This window comes from Rhinatrema bivittatum, chromosome 2 (assembly GCF_901001135.1).
Source record: "Rhinatrema bivittatum chromosome 2, aRhiBiv1.1, whole genome shotgun sequence".
Lineage (NCBI taxonomy): Eukaryota > Metazoa > Chordata > Amphibia > Gymnophiona > Rhinatrematidae > Rhinatrema > Rhinatrema bivittatum.
This window is the reverse complement of record NC_042616.1, coordinates 159,638,522-159,657,694: the sequence shown is the minus strand read 5'-3', so window position 1 is coordinate 159,657,694 and position 19,173 is coordinate 159,638,522. Positions and strand designations below refer to the sequence as shown.

The 19,173-nt window shown below is 41.2% G+C and overlaps 1 protein-coding gene across 1 annotated transcript in view; it reads right to left on the bottom strand.

The window, feature by feature from the left end:
• Positions 1–19,173, bottom strand: part of CROT (carnitine O-octanoyltransferase) — a 97,153-nt gene that overhangs the window by 71,311 nt on the left and 6,669 nt on the right. Inside the window, exons 2-5 of the mRNA XM_029588808.1 lie at positions 8,754–8,906; positions 6,572–6,696; positions 5,209–5,390; positions 4,908–5,032 (exon numbers count right to left, since the gene is read on the bottom strand). Coding sequence (XP_029444668.1) covers positions 4,908–5,032; positions 5,209–5,390; positions 6,572–6,696; positions 8,754–8,868 — 547 coding nt within the window. The 5' untranslated portion in view covers positions 8,869–8,906. The remainder of the gene's footprint in view (positions 1–4,907; positions 5,033–5,208; positions 5,391–6,571; positions 6,697–8,753; positions 8,907–19,173) is intronic.

The window sequence follows — 19,173 nt, the reverse complement described above, 5'->3', positions numbered from 1 at the left end:
ACCACTGATCTCTTTACAAAAGCATTGGTTTCATGTTTACTCTCTCCCCCTGCTGGGCACATCAGAATACTTTAAACTCCATTTGCTTAGCTGGAGTAGGAGATCTCCCTCTTATTTATTTATTTAGTGGCATTTATATACCGTTTTATAAAAAATGAATTTTGTCAAAACGGTTTACAAAAATAAAATAGAAAATAAAAATTGAAACAATCAAAATTAAATTAAATTTAAAATATACATAGAATAGTCAATAGCATTTTGTTGTATGCTTTTTACCCACAGGAAGAACCGAGAGGAGACAGCACTACCTCAAGAGGCAGAGCAGAAAAGAATGGGGTCATCTTCAAGCCAATTCAATTATTTAATAACTCAGTTGTGGGTTGATGACCCTCCAAATAAGTTACTTTATGTACTATGAATAAATGGGAAAACTTTATTCATAGTACATAATGCCTACATTTTATACATTTATAAAAGCAGTTTATATGGTGACTTATTAATACTTACAATACACCAGCTTGCTCCTTCGTTAGTTGCATTCTAGTAATTAAACTACACTCAAATCCAAAATTATCCTTAGATCACTCATATCAGAGGAAAGCTTATAAAATCTGCCATTTCTTCAAAATTCCTTGCAACTGCCATGTACTTTGTGGAATCTCTTTTTCTCATCAGCACTGATAATTGAAGACTCCCATGCTTAGGGTTCACTTCTTCCAGCATATCCAAAACCTCTCCCTCCACCACCGAGATAACACATTAACCTCTTTACAGTCATGGTCCTTCTTATGAACTCTCAAATATAAACTAACCATCAACATGGATTAGGAGGCCTCAAGTATCCAGCAATAAGCTTTTGCTTGACAAATTTCCGAGCTTAGAATTTGAAGCAACGAGACCGCACAGTGCACTGACCAATGGCCTCCAGGATGCTAAGTAAAAAATTCAGATAATTTAAACTAAAGAATGGGGGTGGCGGGAAATGGCCAATGAAAGTGGCATGTCACCCCCAAGCAATAAAGGACGTGGGAGGTGAAAATAAATCAATCAGCCCAAAAAAAATCAGAAAAGGTGCCTAGGAATTGCTACAAATCAAGGAAGAAAAATTGGAAAGCTATGAGTACAAATGCTCATAGTCTGGCCAATAAAATCTCTGACCTGCAGGCCCTAATGATGGAGGAGGACTTGGACATTGTTGCTATTACAGAGACACGGTTCATGGATTCCCATGATTGGGATACAGACATACCGGGCTATAACTTGTTAAGGAAGGACAGAGGACAGCTCTTTATGTCAAACACAATATCCAAACTACTAAACTGCAAGAAATGTGGGGTAGAGAAGCACATTAAGGGCCGTCATAAAAAAAAAAAAAAAAAAGATGATTGTGCATCCATTTTTACTGGTGTGGTTTTCAGGCCTCCGACTCAAATGGAAGAACTAGACAGAGACCTGGTTGAAGACATCCAAAAGGTGGGAAAGGAGGGAGAAGTGCTGATTGTTGGAGATTTTAATCTGCCGGATGTAGACTGGAAAATCTCTTCCATGGAATCAACCAGACATAGAGAGATAGTGGATGCCCTGCCTGGGGCTCTCTTCAAACAAATGGTAATGGAACACACGAGGGAGGGAGTTATACTCAACCTAGTGCTCATTAACAGGGACAATGTCTCAAATGTCCGAGTGGGTGCTCACCTCAGCACCAGTGATCATCAAAACGTATGGTTGGACTTCACAAGCAGGATACGGAGAAATCACACGAAGACCCGAGTTTGACTTTCAAAAATACAGACTTTGTTGAAATGGGGACATACCTGGAGGTAGAACTAGAAGACTGGGAGAAAATGGGAAAGGTGGAACAACAGTGGGCCAAACTAAAGGGAAAAATTACCAACACAATAAATCTATATATGTTAGGAAAGTAAACAAAAGTAAGAGAAATAAGAAACCAGTCTGGTTCTCAAAGGAAGTGGCAGACATAATAAAAGCAAAAAAAAAAAAAGCAGCCTTCAAGAATAAGGGATCCCAGAAAGGAGGCTGGAAACTACAGACTGGTTAGCCTCACTTCAGGGGTGAGAAAATTAATGGAGACTCTGCTGAAGGAAAGGATAGTGAACTATCTACAATCTGCTGGGTTGTTTGATCAGAGACAACATGGATTCACCAGGGGAAGGTCCTGTCAGATGAACCTGATTGATTTTTTTGATTGGGTGACTAGTGATCAGGGAAGAGCGCTCAATGTGATTTACTTGGATTTTAGTAAAGATTTTGATATGGTCCCACATAGAAGACTCATGAATAAAATGTGAAGCTTGGGAGTGAGTGCCATGGTGGTGGCGTGGATTACAAACTGGTTGATGGATAGAAGACAGCGTGTGATGGTAAATGAACCTGATCTGAAGAGAGAACGGTGTTAAGTGGAGTGCCACAGGGATCGGTGCTGGGACCAGTTCTGTTCAATATCTTTGTGAGTAACATTGCAGAAGGGATAAAATGTTAAGTTTGTCTATTTGCAGATGATGCTATGATCTGCAACAGAGTGGACACGCCGGAAGGAGTAGAGAAAATGAGACATGATTTACGGAAGCTTGAACGTGGGTTAAGATATAGCAGCTGGGATTCAATGCCAAGAAGTGCAGAGTCATGCATCTAGGGTGTGGTAATCCAAAAGAGCTGTATGTGATGGGGGCTGAAGGGCTGTTGTGCATGGAACAAGAGAGAGACTTTAGGGTGATGGTGTCTAGCGATTTGAAGACAGAGAAGCGATGCGACAAGGCAGAACGCCGGAAGAACGCTGGGCTGCATTGAGAGAATAACTAGTAAGAAAAGGGAAGTGATAATCCCCTTGTACAGGTTCTTGATGAGGCCTCACCTGGAGTACTGTTTTCAGTTCTGGAGACCGTATCTCAAAAGGGGACAGAGACAGGATGGAGGCGGTCCAGAGAAGAGTGACCAAAATGGTGGGGGGTCTCCATCAAATGACTTATGAGGAGAGGTTTTAGGAACTAAATATGTATACCCTGGAGGAGAGGAGGTGCAGGGGTGATATGATACAGATCTTCAGATACCTGAAAGGTTTTAATGATGCACAATCAACGACAAACCTTTTCCGTTGGAAAGAAATCAGTAGAACTAGGGGTCACAAAATGAAACTCAGAGAGGATGACTCAGAACCAATGTCAGGAAACATTTCTTCACAGAAAGCGCGCTGGATGCCTGGAATGTCCTTCCAGAGGAGGTGGTGAAGTCAAAAACAGTAAAAGATTTCAAAGGGGCATGGAATAAACATAAAGGCTAGAGGATGAGAATGAAGTAAAGAGTGTAAGGGGGTAACTTGCTGGTGTGGCAGTTACTACCCTTACCCAAGAAGCCTTTATGCTGTTGATGCAACTCTATCATTGCTCTCTGCTTCAATGGCAGGGGAAGAGAGGAATTAGATTCAGACAGCAACCAACAAGGACATTGAATTGCACAGTCTGGGAAAACAAATAAGCATGGGAGGAACTTGCTGATATGGCGGTTACTACCCTTAACCAACAAGCCTTTATATGTTGATGCTACATTGCTCTCTGCTTCAATGGTAAGAGGTAATGGGGAGTTGGACTCATCAGCAACCAACAAGGGCCCTGACTTTGATAGTCTGGGAAACTGATAATTATAAAGGAGGCTTGTACGGCCAGTAGTACTACCATAAGCTTGCTGGGCAGGCTAGATGGACCATTTGATCCTTTTCTGCCATCATTTCTGTTTCCATAACACTTTTCAATTGGATGCTGAAAGCACCAAAACAGCCATTTAAGACTGGACAAAAAACAAATGCCACTTGAACCCCAACAAAATCGGAGATACTATGGATACAAAACAGACAAAACTCCCTGATCCCAAAATCCCATTTGGAATTTATCAGCTTCTACTTAAAACACAGATAAAGCGCCTCATAGTCCGTTTAGATACAGAACTCAGCATGCTGCCACAAATCCAGACAACAGTAAAGAGCTGCCCCTTTCATTCAGAAATCAGATTTACTCACAGTTGTTCATGCCACAGTAAGTAATCACTCAGTAAGACTACTGGAATGGACAGTTATAAGGGTCAAGCAGACAAGGCACTACACAAACTGCAGATAATATAGGATTCAGCAGCACGACTGATAGAAGAATGAAAACCACATGACCACATCACTCTGTACTACTCAAACTTCAGTGGCAGCTAAAATCTCACAGAACGAAATTTAAAACTCTAATGCTGACATCCAAGGCTCTAAGAGGAGATGAACCTATCTACTTGAGCGAAATACACAAACATCCTTCAGACCTGAGATCCTCACTTGGAGCTTTCATTACCACTCTGTTGACAAAAGAACAGGCACTCACAAGAAATCTTTCACAGGAGAAGCATCTGCCCTATGGAACTGCCTCCCAGAGGAGCTCGGACAAATACAGAAGTCACTTCAGGAAGCAAATAAAAGCTTGGTTATTTTATTGAGCTTTCAAACACTAAACATGGAATGGAATATGAAACTGTCTGGCATTTTCACTTGAATGCCTTAAGCATGTTGCCACAATCTGAGACTTTTGGATGATGCTATTTATTCCGAGTCAGTCACTGGTAATTATGTGTCGCTTAGAGCTTGGTTATGGCGGCAGATTTACATTTATAGGCGCATTTTACTTTATTTGTATTCACTTTATTATTAAAGTTGTAATACTCCCTCAAAATGTAAAACTAAAAATGATCTGTTTATAAGCAGATTTTTCCAATATTCTGTAATGCACTTTAAGTGAATTATGTATTCAAAAAGGAGGGATTATAGAGCCAAGTAATAAAACAAACAAACAAAACCTGTGGTTCACTGTCCTGGTGCTCGGACTTCTTATCTTATCCCAAAAAACGGTACATCTGCTTACCAGTCCTGAAATAGTTGGTGATGGAGTCTCTCGTAATGCCTGGAACCTTGCAGGTACAGAAAAGCATCCGGTACTGATCCATATCCAGAGGTGCATTTTTAGCCTTCTCTACAACCAGCCGTTCCCTGAAACAGAAACACATTTTCCACTCAACAGAAAGACCTGCTTGATATTTTCAGAATCCAAAAAAATGTAAAGTGTATGACATCACAACACCAAAAGTGCCTAGCATACACGCCAGTTATGTACGTCGTCTAGTAAACAGATTGTGAGGAAGAAGTGTATTTGTAATTGCTCTTACGTTCTTAATAGATCCCAGAACTGTACCGTATTCCACACACTTAGCGCTCCTCTTTCCAGCTGCGTGCCTTCATTAGGTGGCCAGAAGTGTTCACAGTAAGGAGCTGGACCTCCAAAGTTCACATTTAGCTGCGATGGACTGCGAACGTCAAGATAAGCAGAATTCAACCACCATTCCTCCAGCTGAGAGCAAGAAAAAAAAATACATTTTTTTTTTTTTTTTTTTTAGGACTACCAATCTAATTTTAGCACTAACCCAGTAATGGTGACCATTCCTCTAGCATTGCAAAAAGAAAAAAAAAAAGGTTTCCTATTGCTGTTTCATACATGGATATTACAAAATAATGGAGTCATAATCAAATAAGGTCTTATCATTGTGGAGTCCAATGTCATTCATTGTCATCTAGCAAAACGCAGCCATCACACAGGCCAATACAGAACGTAGCCCCATTTTACCGTGCGTTTTACACGCACTATTATTACCCCTTATACTGTAGTGCATGGAAAACGCGCGGCCAACCCCCCCCCCCCCCCCCCACCCCCCGAAACTAATAGGCTCATCACATGCAAATGCATGTGATGAGCCTATTAGTTATCCCCGCGGGATACTGAAAGTAAAATGTGCGGCCAAGCACAAAGGCAGGTGTTACTCAGGAACACCACCAGGAAAGGTGCACAGAAATGCTGAAAAAACTACTTTTCTGCACACCCTCAGACTTAATATCATGGCCCAAAAAAAAAAAAAAAAGAGCTGTCCAGGTTGGAAAACGGACCCAGGAGGTACCCAGGCCGTCGGGAGGGAGGACGCTCGCCTCAGAGCGCCGGCTCTCCTGCAGAGTTTATTGAATTGGCCCGACAGTGCCAGAATATGCAGCACTAACCACCAGCAGCTTAAGGTCACTGCCAGGAAAATGCAGCGCCAATTTAGCCATCAAAGCAGCAGGAATAGCATCTTGTAACCCAAGCTTCTGATTTTTAAATGTTAAGACTGCACCACCACAAAGGGAGCACAAACCAACCATTATCCAAGAGCCTAAACGGTGACAGAGGAACTAGCACCCCCAAGCTTGCAAAATAAATATTTGTTGTAAATACACACCAAGAGCCTCAGGGTAAACCAACTCCTGCCCCAGTTTGCCATCTGCGTGAACCTTTTTTATGTTTTCTCTGGCTTCACAAGTCTGGTCAGGGGAAATGGGGACAGGCAAGTGAAGTTAACAGTCTCAGTTTATCTGTGCTTTCATCTGCCTCCTACTGGGACACATCAGATCTTCTCTGAGTACTTCACACCATATCACATATTAAACATGAATTAAAAGGACTGTAGAAATAGGGCACACACACACACACACACACACACCTACCCAATTCTTCTTCATTTTAGCCCTTTCTAGTAGTTTAAGCTGCAATTCTTTTCCAATCCCATGTTCAAATTTTTGCACAATTTCACATGTTCTCAAATATTCTTCTCTATTTAAGAAAGGCTTTACTGTAAAGAAGGAAAAGTGGAAATGTTTCAATTAAAAATGCATCAAAGAGAGAAAAAACAAATCTGTTGTGACGAACTAAATAGAAAAAAAAAAAAGTCAGTGACCACAAAACAGGACTATGAATTGAGCAAAACAGAAGCTGGATCAGCCAAGGGAAAAAGCAGCAGATCATAAAAGACAGGTAGCAAAACACAAAAGCCTTTTAACTTCCTTATGTCAAATAATAAAACAAAAATTGCCATAACTGAACTTCGTTTTGGAATGGAAAGCTGTTTTTCTTAGAACAGGAAATTCTAGTTTTAGACATGCATGTAAGCAAGAACTGCTTTTTATGGCTGGAAAGGTCAAATATATTTAAACCCTGGATCTTGGTTGTCTATTTGACAATAATTCTATTGTATTTTTAGGTGTGCATTATCTATTAAATAAAGTGTTTTACAAACTATTACCCTGCACTAAAATAGATCTGGTGAGAAGATGTAAACCAGCGTGGAAAGGAAGCCAATGGGCTGGGATTTCCTCTCTCTCTTTGGAAGTTTTCATCGTAGACTTATCTTGCCTGAGTTTCTTGCACGTAGCAGATCTGTCTCTTTTGGGCGGCTTAAATGCCAGTGCTTTGTGCACATTTTCAACCAGTGTTGCTTTGCTTTGAAGATAAGTGAGGACAAAGAAGATATGTTTAAAAGGAGTCACGACCAGGTCAGAGGCCGGGACTTCCTTAAAGCATGGGAAGAAGGGGCTGGCAGGGGTAGGGGGGGAAACACGCGTGCAGCAGGAGAACAGAGGGTTAAACTAACAGGTGCTATGCCATCAGCTACACATCTTTAGGAGGGCAATCTTCCAAGCACTCACAGACGTGCACAGCTGGCGGGTGCTTTTTACTCATGGACTTTGCACCAATATTCATTCAAAGGGAAAATTGTCTGGGGGGGGGGGGGGGGGAGGGGGAGTAAAGTGAGTCGCACAGCTCTGCCACCTTCTTTTTTGTGCACATGCCTTCTCTGGGTAAAGATACACGCGTTCTTTTGAAAATGTAAAAAAGTGTGCGCATTTCTTGCAAGCCCTTCCCCAACCCTGCCCCCCCCCCCCCCCGGGAAGGTCTGTGTGGGATTTTCATGGACGTACATCAAATTCAGAAACATGAAGGCCATAGGCATCCACACCAACTGGCCAGCAGCACTACGCACAACATTTTACCTGCATACAGGTGGGCAATTTATAAAAAGACACTTTTTCTCCGGCTAAAGCACTCTTTTTACCCATGGAAATATGGCTCTATGGAGCCGATGCAATTAAATCGTAAGTAATTATCATGCACTAAATTTTAGCTGAAAAGAGAGCTCATTCCCCACACACAGGCCGATACAGAACGGTGCGCTCAGCTGAGCCCCCGTTTGGCCATGTGTTTTTGACGAGCTATTATTACCCCTTATACTGTAAGGAAAACGTGCAGCCAACTCCCCCTGAAACTAATAGCACCCATCACATGCAAATGCATGTTGATGAGCCTATTAGTTAGTACTCGCAATACAGAAAGTAAAATGTACAGCCAAGCCGCACATTTTACTCTCAGAAATGGGAAAGTGTACAGAAAAGCCGAAGAAACTGCTTTTCTGTACACCCCAAAAATTAAATAAAAAATTAAATAAAAAAAAAATCTGCCCGCGGGTTGGAAAACGGACTTTGCTGGTGTCCGTTTTCCAAACCCGTGCTGGCAACGGGTTCGACAACCGACGCTGGTAAAATTAAGCATCGGCTGTCAGACCCGCTGAAAGCCACCGCTTCTGCCAATAAGGAGGCGCTAGGGATGCACTAATGTCCTTAGCGCCTCCTTATTAGCGCCGACCCTAATTTAAATAAAGAATCGCGCGCCCAGGAGAGGTGCCTGGACGCACGTCAGGATAGCAGGCACTCGCCTTGGGAGCGCCGGCTCTCCTGCGGACTTTACTGAATGGGCCTGACAGATAAGCTAATGGTATGTAAATGCAATAGGCATTAAAACGTGTGCTCACAGGAAAACGCGGCAATGTAAACCAACTGATTAAATACAATGTACCTGCATCAAGATATTTTTTTAAAGATTCTTCAAGTGCAGGAACCGGCAGCGGAGGAAGCGAGTTCTGGTACTGAAATGTTCGCTCTTCCGTGGATTCAAACGTTTTATGCTCCATGCTCAAGCTCGGGGAATAGCTAAACAAGTGCACAATTCCTGCAGTAAAATGATTCACAATCCATAAGATCCCAGAAATGTACATCAAACTCCACTTTAGCCTGGCTCACACGTGTAGTAAAGTTCATTAGGCAAACACCATAAAGAGTCTGAATATTCAACAAATGCATCACATCAGACAAAACTCCTACCATACCTAATCAGACATTTGAATTGTGGTAATTATCACTCTTAGGCTTTTATTATTGTTTGCTTTTACAAAATAGCTGAAAACGAAGCACAGTTATAGATATGTTAAACTGAAATCATCCTACATCAAATCTGAATTGCACTTTGCTTGATCAGCAGCTGTGCAGAGACTCCCAGCTATCATGGATATAAGGGAGCCCTCCTGACCTGTAGGGGCTGCCTCAGCAATGGAACAATCTTACCAAGCGTCAGCATCCCAGATCCCAATTCCTCACCCAACCAGACGCAGACGATCCCAAGCCAAGGGATTTGTATGCTATTTCACCAGTGCCAATCCATTCAGAACAAACGAGATTTACAGCAGGGATATCCGGGTATGATCAAGTTGAAAAAAGAGCCAAAATGGTAACAACTCATGCAGGGAAGCTAAACTCCTATCATTTGCTTTGTACAAAGATGGCACAGCTAGGTCTTCCTTATTTATGCTTTTTATATACCGTCATTTCAGAGGAAGAGCACAACGGTTTACATATACAGCATTGAGTTACATTGAATTTTCCTATAACCTTAATTACAAATCAGCATTAGAATAAATGAGAGAGTAACAAACAAAGATAGGAAAAATAGTAATTACATCAACAATGGATTAGAAAGTTTGAGATAATTCATACAGGAGTTGTAATAAATTTAGAATAAGGTAAGGGTATGATCTGTTTTCTTGAATATACATATCTGAAGAGATTTTATCAAAGATTAATTTAAAGTTAATTCATAGACTTTTTTTTTTTTTTTTTTTTTTTTAGAGAGCCAAGTTTTAAGATCTTGTTTGCATTTCTTTTTCTCAGTTGAAAGTCTTAGAATACTAGGTAAAGAGTTTCAAAGTTTAGGTCCAGCAATAGTAAGCGTACGTTCTCTAATCTGTGATAGGTGTGTGTAATATTATTGGGAGGGATAGAGAGAATGCGTTTATTTTGAGATGTTAGATCTGTTAGTGGATTGTAGAGTTGATCTGAAATTCCTGGAGGGGATGGGTCAATATTGTTGACAAATGTTGAAAATAAGTGATAATACTTTGTATTGGATTTTGAAGGATACTGGAAGTCAGTGAAGGTCTATCAGTGTGGGAGTTATATGATCAAATTTTCTTGTTCTGGTAAGCAGAGTGTATATGATGTATATTATAGGATTAAGTTGGCTGGTATGAAGGTAGTACATCTATTCTTTCATTTTTATGAATGAAATATTGTTCCTCGTACTGAAACTGAACTAGTGCGGGTTATAAATCTTTTTAAATTAAATGGGTGTACCTGAACTTCCTAGCAGAGTGGATTACCTAACTCTAAAGAAAATATAATACACCACAACGATCAGTAATGGGGGAAGATGTACCAGAGAGCTTCCCATTCTGAACTGTGCTCTGCCTCCTTAGTATTTTATACAGTTATTAAACTCCTGAAGGAAAGGATCACGCAGAATCTTCAAATAAAAAATACGGCATACATTACCAAAGAATCAGTACTACCCTGATTCTTTGAAGGACAGAGCTAGCAGTAATTATTTGATCTTTTGGAACTCCATAACCTGTCTTTACTTTCACTATTCGCCCAAGGAGGATTTTTATCAATAACGCAGACCTAGGAAATTGGATTTAAAAAAAACAAAACAAAACACAACATTGTCCCCATTATATTCAGGGACTTTGAACATTTTTATTCCAATTTTCTGGGCTCAGCATTCTTGAGATCAGCATCAAGCAGGAGAAGTTAAACTGGCAAATGTCTGAAGAGCAGAGCTTACCCTGGAGATACTGCATGGTACTAGAGTGAAGCAGGCCTGCAGGACCAAAACAACTGCTATGGAAAAACCCCAAGGGGATTAACTTAAAAGAAAAATTTGTACTAATGAAGGGGGCTGAAGGCTTCAACCTGACAGAGGACAACCTGAAACTCCTGCCAAACAGGACTTCATGTACCAGAATTCCCTGCTTCATGACGGGTTTACTTACAGTCTGCAATACAGCTGTAGTTAGGACATTGAGAAACTCTCTGTCAGCACATTTTCATTTTTTTGGCTTCGCTGTTCTTATTCTCTGATAAGCTTTCACAAGTCTGTAACCTAGATTAGAACAATGGATGTATTATGTGAAGGGCTGTATTGCTGCAGACTCGCAAATTCCTTTCCAGAACTGCAAGTCCCGACAGCCTCTCCTGCAGAAGCTTCACAGTTGTCTAAGGAGGGGGTCAGTAGCCCCTCAGCTGGGATATGCTTGCTCAGCATATGCAATAAAAGTCTTTCTTTTCGGAACAGTTTCTGGGGCCTATTTTCTGACGGTAACACTACCATACAATCAGCTGAGGCCGGTTAAGGCTCCTCTTTTATTGATCTATTACTTTGCATGCAAATTGATAAAACAGGTTACAGTCACTGACCAAAGCCTTTTATTTATTTATTTATTTAAAGGCTTTTATATACCGATGTTCATGTACTAGTACATACCGCGTCGGTTTACTTGGAACCAAAGTTGGAAATTACATCAAACAAGAGGGTACAAATAACAGGGCTAACTTCGTAAGAACTTAGAACTTATAAATAAAGCAGAGAACAAGAATTAAATTATTATAAATCATTCTAAATAAATACCCATAATTGCAAATAATTACAAATAACAGTCAACAAAAAGTTAGGTTTACATCAGACTTAATAAGCATGAGTGGAGCATAACTTTTATTGATCTTATCAATTTGCATGCAAAGTAATAAACAGGTTACAGTCACTGACCAGAGCTATGAGTGTCGCAGATGAAATTAACACTAAATATGAACCAGAAACTTTGATAAGCTTTCAAGCAATCAGCAACCAAATATTTCAATATTTACTAGAGTCCAAGAATTTATACTTAATTTTTGTTTCTAATACCTATGCATTAGCTTAAGTTTTATCTGTGTGTTTTATCGGATAATTTAACCAGTAAATAACTTACTTACTTCTACATAAGGTAAAACTTTAGCCTGTAAAGAAATATATATTTAATTAAACCCTAGCATGCAATAGCCATATGTCATCAATAGTTCTCTGGCCTTCAGCAGTTTCCAGCAACTATCTTAACCTAATTCTACAACACAGTCTCATATCTTTAAGACAGATGTTAGCATAACTAACAAGGGAACCCAAGCCTGGATTCCAAACATCTATGATACTGCTTGTGGTTCACAGGTCATGATTTCTCTACTCCTTTACTAGCTAAGATTACATTCCCACATGTTCATGATGAATCTTTCAGGAAATATCATCACTGAATAGTGCCTTCCTACTGTCTGTAGTGCAGAATACTAATACATGGGTATTACTGGTTCTGGAGATTCATAAATCAGGCCCCTGTCACTAGAACATTTGTCCTTAAAGACATTTTAAAGGATGTCACTCAACCTCTACTTTTGGAGTTAGGGTGATGTACTTTATACCATAGGTTTATTAAAGAGATTTTGTATATCGCTTTAAGGGAATTTATGAAGACGAACCACTGGGGGAGCAAGGGGGTTTCTCTAGTCCAATATAAGGGGGTGATTTTTTAGATTAGAGTTCAATTCTTTGGAGTTAAGGCTAGAAGCTGGGGTGAAAACATAGAAACTTAGAAATGACGGCAGAAGAAGACCAAACGGTCCATCCAGTCTGCCCAGCAAGCTTTCACACTTTTTTTTTTCATACTTTTCTGTTACTTTTGTCCCTTTAAATAATTTTGTTCTATTTCTCTCCCCCCACCCCCGCCATCGTAGAAAGCAGTGCTGGAGCTGCATCTAAGTGAAGTATCCAGCTAATTGGTTTGGGGTAGTAACCGCCGTAATAAGCAAGCTACTCCTGCGCTTGTTTACCCAGCCTGTGCAATTCAGTCCATGTTGGTTGAATATAAATCCTCTTTTCTTCATTCCCCCTGCCATTGAAGCAGTGAGCTGCGCTGGATATGCATTGAAAGTTAAGTATCAGGCTTGATTTGGGGTAGTAACTGCCATAACAAGCAAGCTACACCCATGCTTATCTGATTTACCCAGACTATACAATTCAGTCCTTGTTGGTAGATGTCAATATAAAACATCTTTTCTTCATTCCCCCTGCCGTTGAAGCATAGAGCTATGCTGAATATGCATTGAAAGTGAAGTTTCAGGCATTTTTAGTTTGAGGTAGTAACCGCCATAACAAGCAAGTTACTCCCCTGCTTTTATGTGGATGCAAATCCTTTTTCCACATTTCCTCTTGCCGTTGAAGCATAGAGCAATGTTGGAGTCGCATTAACCGTGTGTATGTTTATTGAATAAGGATATTCATCTCCAGGTAGTAGCCGTCATTCCTGCAAGCCACCCCAATGCCTCTTCTCTTCATTCACTTCCTCTAGAATTTATGGATCCACAGTATTTATCCCACGCCCCTTTGAAATCCTTCACAGTTTTGGTCTTCACCACTTCCTCCAGAAGGGCATTCCAGGCATCCACCACCCTCTCCGTAAAGAAATACTTCCTGACATTGGTTCTGAGTCTTCCTCCCTGGAGTTTTAAATCGTGACCCCTGGTTCTGCTGATTTTTTTGCAACGGAAAAGGTTTTTTGTTGTCTTTGAATCATTAAAACCTTTCAAGTATCTGAAAGTCTGTATCATATCACCCCTGCTCCTCCTTTCCTCCAGGGTGTACAATTTCTCCTCATAAGTCATTTGATGAAGACCCTCCACCTTTTTGGTCGCCCTTCTCTGGACCGCCTCCATCCTGTCTCTGTCCCTTCGGAGATATGGTCTCCAGAACTGAACACAGTACTCCAGGTGAGGCCTCACCAAGGACCTGTACAAGGGGATAATCACTTCCCTTTTCTTACTCTATATTCCTCTCTCTATGCAGCCCAGCATTCTTCTGGCTTTAGCTATCGCATTGTCACATTGTTTTGCCGACTTCAGATCATTAGACACTATCACCCCAAGGTTTCTTTCCTGTCCCGTGCACATCAGCCCTTCTCCCCCCATTGAATACAGTTCTTTCGGATTTCCACACCCCATATGCATGACTCTGCACTTCTTGGCATTGAATCTCAGCTGCCATATCTTCAACCACTCTTCCAGTTTCCTTAAAGCCAGTCTCATCCTCTACACTCCTTCCGGTGTGTCCACTCTGTTGCAGATCTTGGTGTCATCCGCAAAAAGACAAACCTTACCTTCTATCCTGTCTGCAATGTCGCTCAAAGATATTGATCAGGACTGGTCCCAACACAGACCCTTGCAGCACTCCACTCAACACCGCTCTCTCTTCAGAGTAAGTTCCATTTACCATCACACATTGTCTTTTGTCCATCAACCAGTTTGCAATCCAGGCCACCACCTTGGCACTCACTCCTAAGCTTATTTTATTCACCAGTGTCAGGGAGCCTCTCTTTCCTTCCTTGCAGCCATCTAGCCAGCATCCAGCAATACCATGGCACCAAGACTTCAATACTAGACTCCTGGGCAGTGCCACCATGCCACCTAGGAGGAATCATGGCATACCAAGCACCTGAGATCAACCTTATCAGGAAAGAAGTTATATGAGGACTGAATACCGAAGATCCTCTCTTTAAAAAAAATAAAGTTTGGTTATCGTAAACATTTTCTGTAGATAGAAGGATGAATTAGCCATTACATATGTATGTAGTCATCCAGAGGCACCAAATGGACACATCTCTCCTAGCAAGTAGAGCTCTGAGCTCTACCGAGCATGTACAGGGCCTAGGACACCTCCTCAGTCTATATGAGAGCTAAATTCTAGCTATGAGGTCAACTCTTCAGGGAGGTGAGCGAGTAATTCCATGATTAATTCATCCTGTTATCTATAGAAAACACCGTTTTTGGTAAGCAAACTTGCTTCTTCCATTGACAAGCAGGCTGAATTGGCTATTAAATATGTGAGGAGTCCTAAACTGGAGGTTGCAGAAAAGCGATCATTGGACAAGCAACCTGGACCCCACCATGGAGAGTAGACCACTGCTAGAACAGGATATGCAAAACTGGTTATCTGAATTTACTGTCAGCCCTTGAGATTGAAGGTAGACAGTAATGGGATATAAAAATGTGAACTGATGATCAAGTTACAGTTTTGTAAATGCCCTCAAGGGACATTCTGCTAAGATGAGCCACAATAAAAGCTATAGGTCTGACCTGTTGAGCTGAGAATGAGTCAATGTGCCACAATCCTGGTAAGAAATAGTGGCACTGAATGCATTCCAGTATCCAGGCATATCATATACGCTTGGGGACTGCAATGCTAAGGGGTAGATTTTCATTGGTGCGTGTGTTTCCTGGTACTCATTCATGGATGTGCCAATTTTATAACATGCGTGTGCCAGCACATGCATCTTATTAAATTGGCCATGCGCACCAGATTTTGTAATCTGTGTGTACAGGGGGGGGGGTACAATTATGCAAAATTTGTGTGGCGACATCCCAGCATTACCCCCAGTTCCTTCCCAGTCCACTCCAATTAAGAAGCGGACTGGGAGGAAACTTCCCTACACCCTACCCTAACCTCCCTTCCCCTCTCCTCCCCTATTCCTATCCTAGCTAACCCTGTTTTTGTTTACCTTTTGCTCCTCAACAGGAGCAGTAGCAAGTTGCATGCACTGGCACCCTGCCGACGTATGCTTCCCCGGCACAGCAACAAATGGCCAATGTAACAGCGCCTCCAGCCCCGCCCCTCCCCCTGGACTGCCCTTTATCTGGGCCTGGGCCTGGCCCTTTGGCACGAAATGGGGGCTACACGCGTGGCTGGGCCCTTTTGAAGATGCGCGCAAGGCCCGGCCATGCGCATAACCCCCGGTTTTTATGCAGGCGGAGGATTTAAAATTTGACCGTTAAGTCTGTTAGGGTCATAGGCAACAATTAATTGCAAAGCATGATAATGGGGAGGAGTTCCTTTCTTATTCGAGGTGAAGGCTCTTTTATAATCTAAAATATGAAGGGCTCTTCCTTCTTTAAGAACATGCGGCTAATATCAATCCATATGATGGATTGATTGATATACATAAGTACATAAGATTTGCCATACTACATCAGACCAAAGGTCCATCAAGCCTAATATCCTACTTCCAACAGTGGCCAATCCAGGTCACAAGTACCTGGCAGGATCCCAAGGGGTAGATTGATTCCATGGTGCTTATCCCAAGATTAAGAAATGGATTTCTGCAATCCCACCTTAATAATCATTTATGAACTTTTCTAAACCTTTTTTAAAACACAGTTACACTATCAGCTTAAATCATATCCTCTGGCAAAGAATTCCATAAGAACATGACATAATGGGTCAGACCAAGGGTCCATCAAGCCCAGCATCCTGTTTCCAACAGTGGCCAATGTAGACTATAAGAACCTGGCAAGTACTCAAAAACAAAGTCTATCCCATGCTATTGATGCTAGTAATAGCAGTGGCTTAATTTTTTTCTATTAGTTTTAAATGCACCTAGTATCTTTGTTGTATGTCCCCTAGTCTTTGTACTCTTTGAAAGAGTAAATAACCAAACAACAACATTTACTCTTTCCACTCATTTTATAGAGCTCTATCATATTCCCTTCAGCCGTCTCTTCTCTAAGCTACGAAAAGTCCTAACTTCTTTGGCCTTTCTTCATAGGGAATTCATTCCATCCCTTTATCATTTTGGTTGCTCTTCTCTGTATCATTTCTAATTCTGCTATATCTTTTTTGAGATGTGGTGACCAGTAGTGCATATGATACACAAGATGACATTGTATTATTTTTCAATTCCTTTCCTAATAATTCCTAGCATTATATTTATTTACTTTGCTGCCGCACACTAAGCAGACAATTTCAATGTATTAACAACGATGATGCCTAGATCTTTTTCCTGAATGGCGACTCCTAATGTGAAACCTTGCATTTTGTAGCTATAATTTGGGTCACTCTTCCCTAAGTGCATTACTTTGCAACTTGTCCATATTAAATTTCATTTGCCATTTTCATACCCAGTCTCCCAGTTTTGCAATGTCCTCTTGTAATTTATCACGATCCTCTTGTGATTTAACAATTTTGAATAAATTTTGTGTCATTGGCAAATATGATCACGTCACTGTTCTATAAGTCGTAAAACTCGAGATCTACAGCCTTGATCCTCATTAGGAGCAGCAGTAAAGTAAAACAGATATTTAGCATACGCACGCTGCACTTTTGGTTTAAAATACAGAGGTACACATGCAAGTCTTGGCTCTGCCCCAGATCGCCCATGCCTTACCCCTTTTCCCTCACAATATGCAGAAATCTGCAGCTTTTTAAAATCCATGTTGCTCGCATGCAGCTCACATGAGAGCATTTTTGGGTGAGCAATGCTTTTCAAAATCGACCTGCTGGATTTTAGTTATTACTATGGAAGAAGAGCAAATCATAAAAGTGTTTTTTGCTTATTTCTATTGTTGGCATTCTATGCTAGGGAGAAAGCTGCAGGATGCAGGTTCCGTATGAATGGAATTCACTCACAAGCCGATGCAATAAGGTGGTCCAGCTGAGAGCACGGTTTTACTCGCAATTGAACGTGTTTTATATATGTGTAATAGCCACCTATGCCTTAAGGACATTACTGTGCCTAAAACGCATATTCCAACAAGCATGTACTAAATAGTGCCCATGCATGTAAATGAAGGCATTAGCTATTTCAGGCCAATACAAGGACATGCATCCAAAGGCTGGGCACCCAATGCACATTTTTATTTACACAGGGAAATTAACTCCAGCTCTGGAGGTGAAGTAATGTTAGCTCACAGTCGAGGGCTCATAAAACATTAAAAAATTGGTCCTCCTCTGTCCTGACTTAATATACCTCTTCTCTGGTTTCCTGATCAAGTAAATATATATGTGTGTATATGTATTTCTCCACCTTGTTTTCTTGTAACTAATTTAATAAGCGCTGGTTTTAAAATGTGTTTTAAAATGGTTTAAAAAATGTGTCTGAAGGAAATGTATATATAGCATGAAGAAAAAGGTCAGGATTTTAACTGATACCCTCAAAAGGAAAAAATATTAGGTTTTTTTTGTTTGCCTTGATACCAGTTATATCTGGGATTTTTATTTTTTTTTGCAAGATCAATGAGGAAAGAAAGGAAAATTGGTTCTTACCTGCTAATTTTCATTCCTGTAATACCAAGATCAGTCCAGACAAGTGAGTTTATGCATCCCTACCAGCAGATGAAGGCAGAAAACAAAACTTTGGGGGCACTGCTACAAAACCGAATGTGCCACCTGCAGTCCCCTCAGTATTGACCTGTACCCAAGCCAAGATTAACTAACAACAAAATTCCTTATAAGGCAAATCACAAACCCCCTTAGGCTTGGATACCCCAAATCTGGAGGCCAACCTGCTCCCATAAGCAACCGCTTTATTGAACAACAAAGAACTGATTAATTGGAATCAAAACTCTACCAAAAAGATCTAGAGAGGTAACAGAAACCTTCAGTCTTTAGACAGCAATACCCGAGCGGGCCTCTGGACTGATCTGTGGTATTACAGGAACGAATATTAGCAGGTAAGAACCAAAATTTTCCTTTCTTGAACATACCCAGATCAGTCCAGACAAGTGGGATGCACCAAAGCCACTCTACACCGGGCGGGAACCCGAAAACCTGCTCTCAAGGCACTTTCACCAAACGTAGTATCTTCCTGCATGCACACACCCACGCAATAATGCCTGGTGAAAGTATGCAGAGAGGACCACACCGCAGGTTTCCTGGGGAGATACTGCTAGCCCAAGAAGCCACTTGTGCTCTAGTTGAATGAGCTGTCGGAATGAACAGCCCTTACAAATATAGGCCGAGCAAACAGCCTCCTTCAAACAATGAGCCAAAGTAGCATTAGCAGCTCTCTCTCCCTTCCTGGATCCATCATAAAAAACAAAAAGAGGTGGTCCAAGCGGCAAAAAGAGTTAGTGACTTTCAGATAGCGTAACAGAGCATGCCAGACATCCAAACAATGGAGATCTCTCTCCTCCAGCAAGTCCCTAGTCCAGTCTGGAAACCCTGGCAATTCCACTGTTTGATTTACATGAAAGGCCAAAACCACCTTAGGCAAAAAGGAGGGCACGTGCACAGGGACACTCTGTTGCTGTAA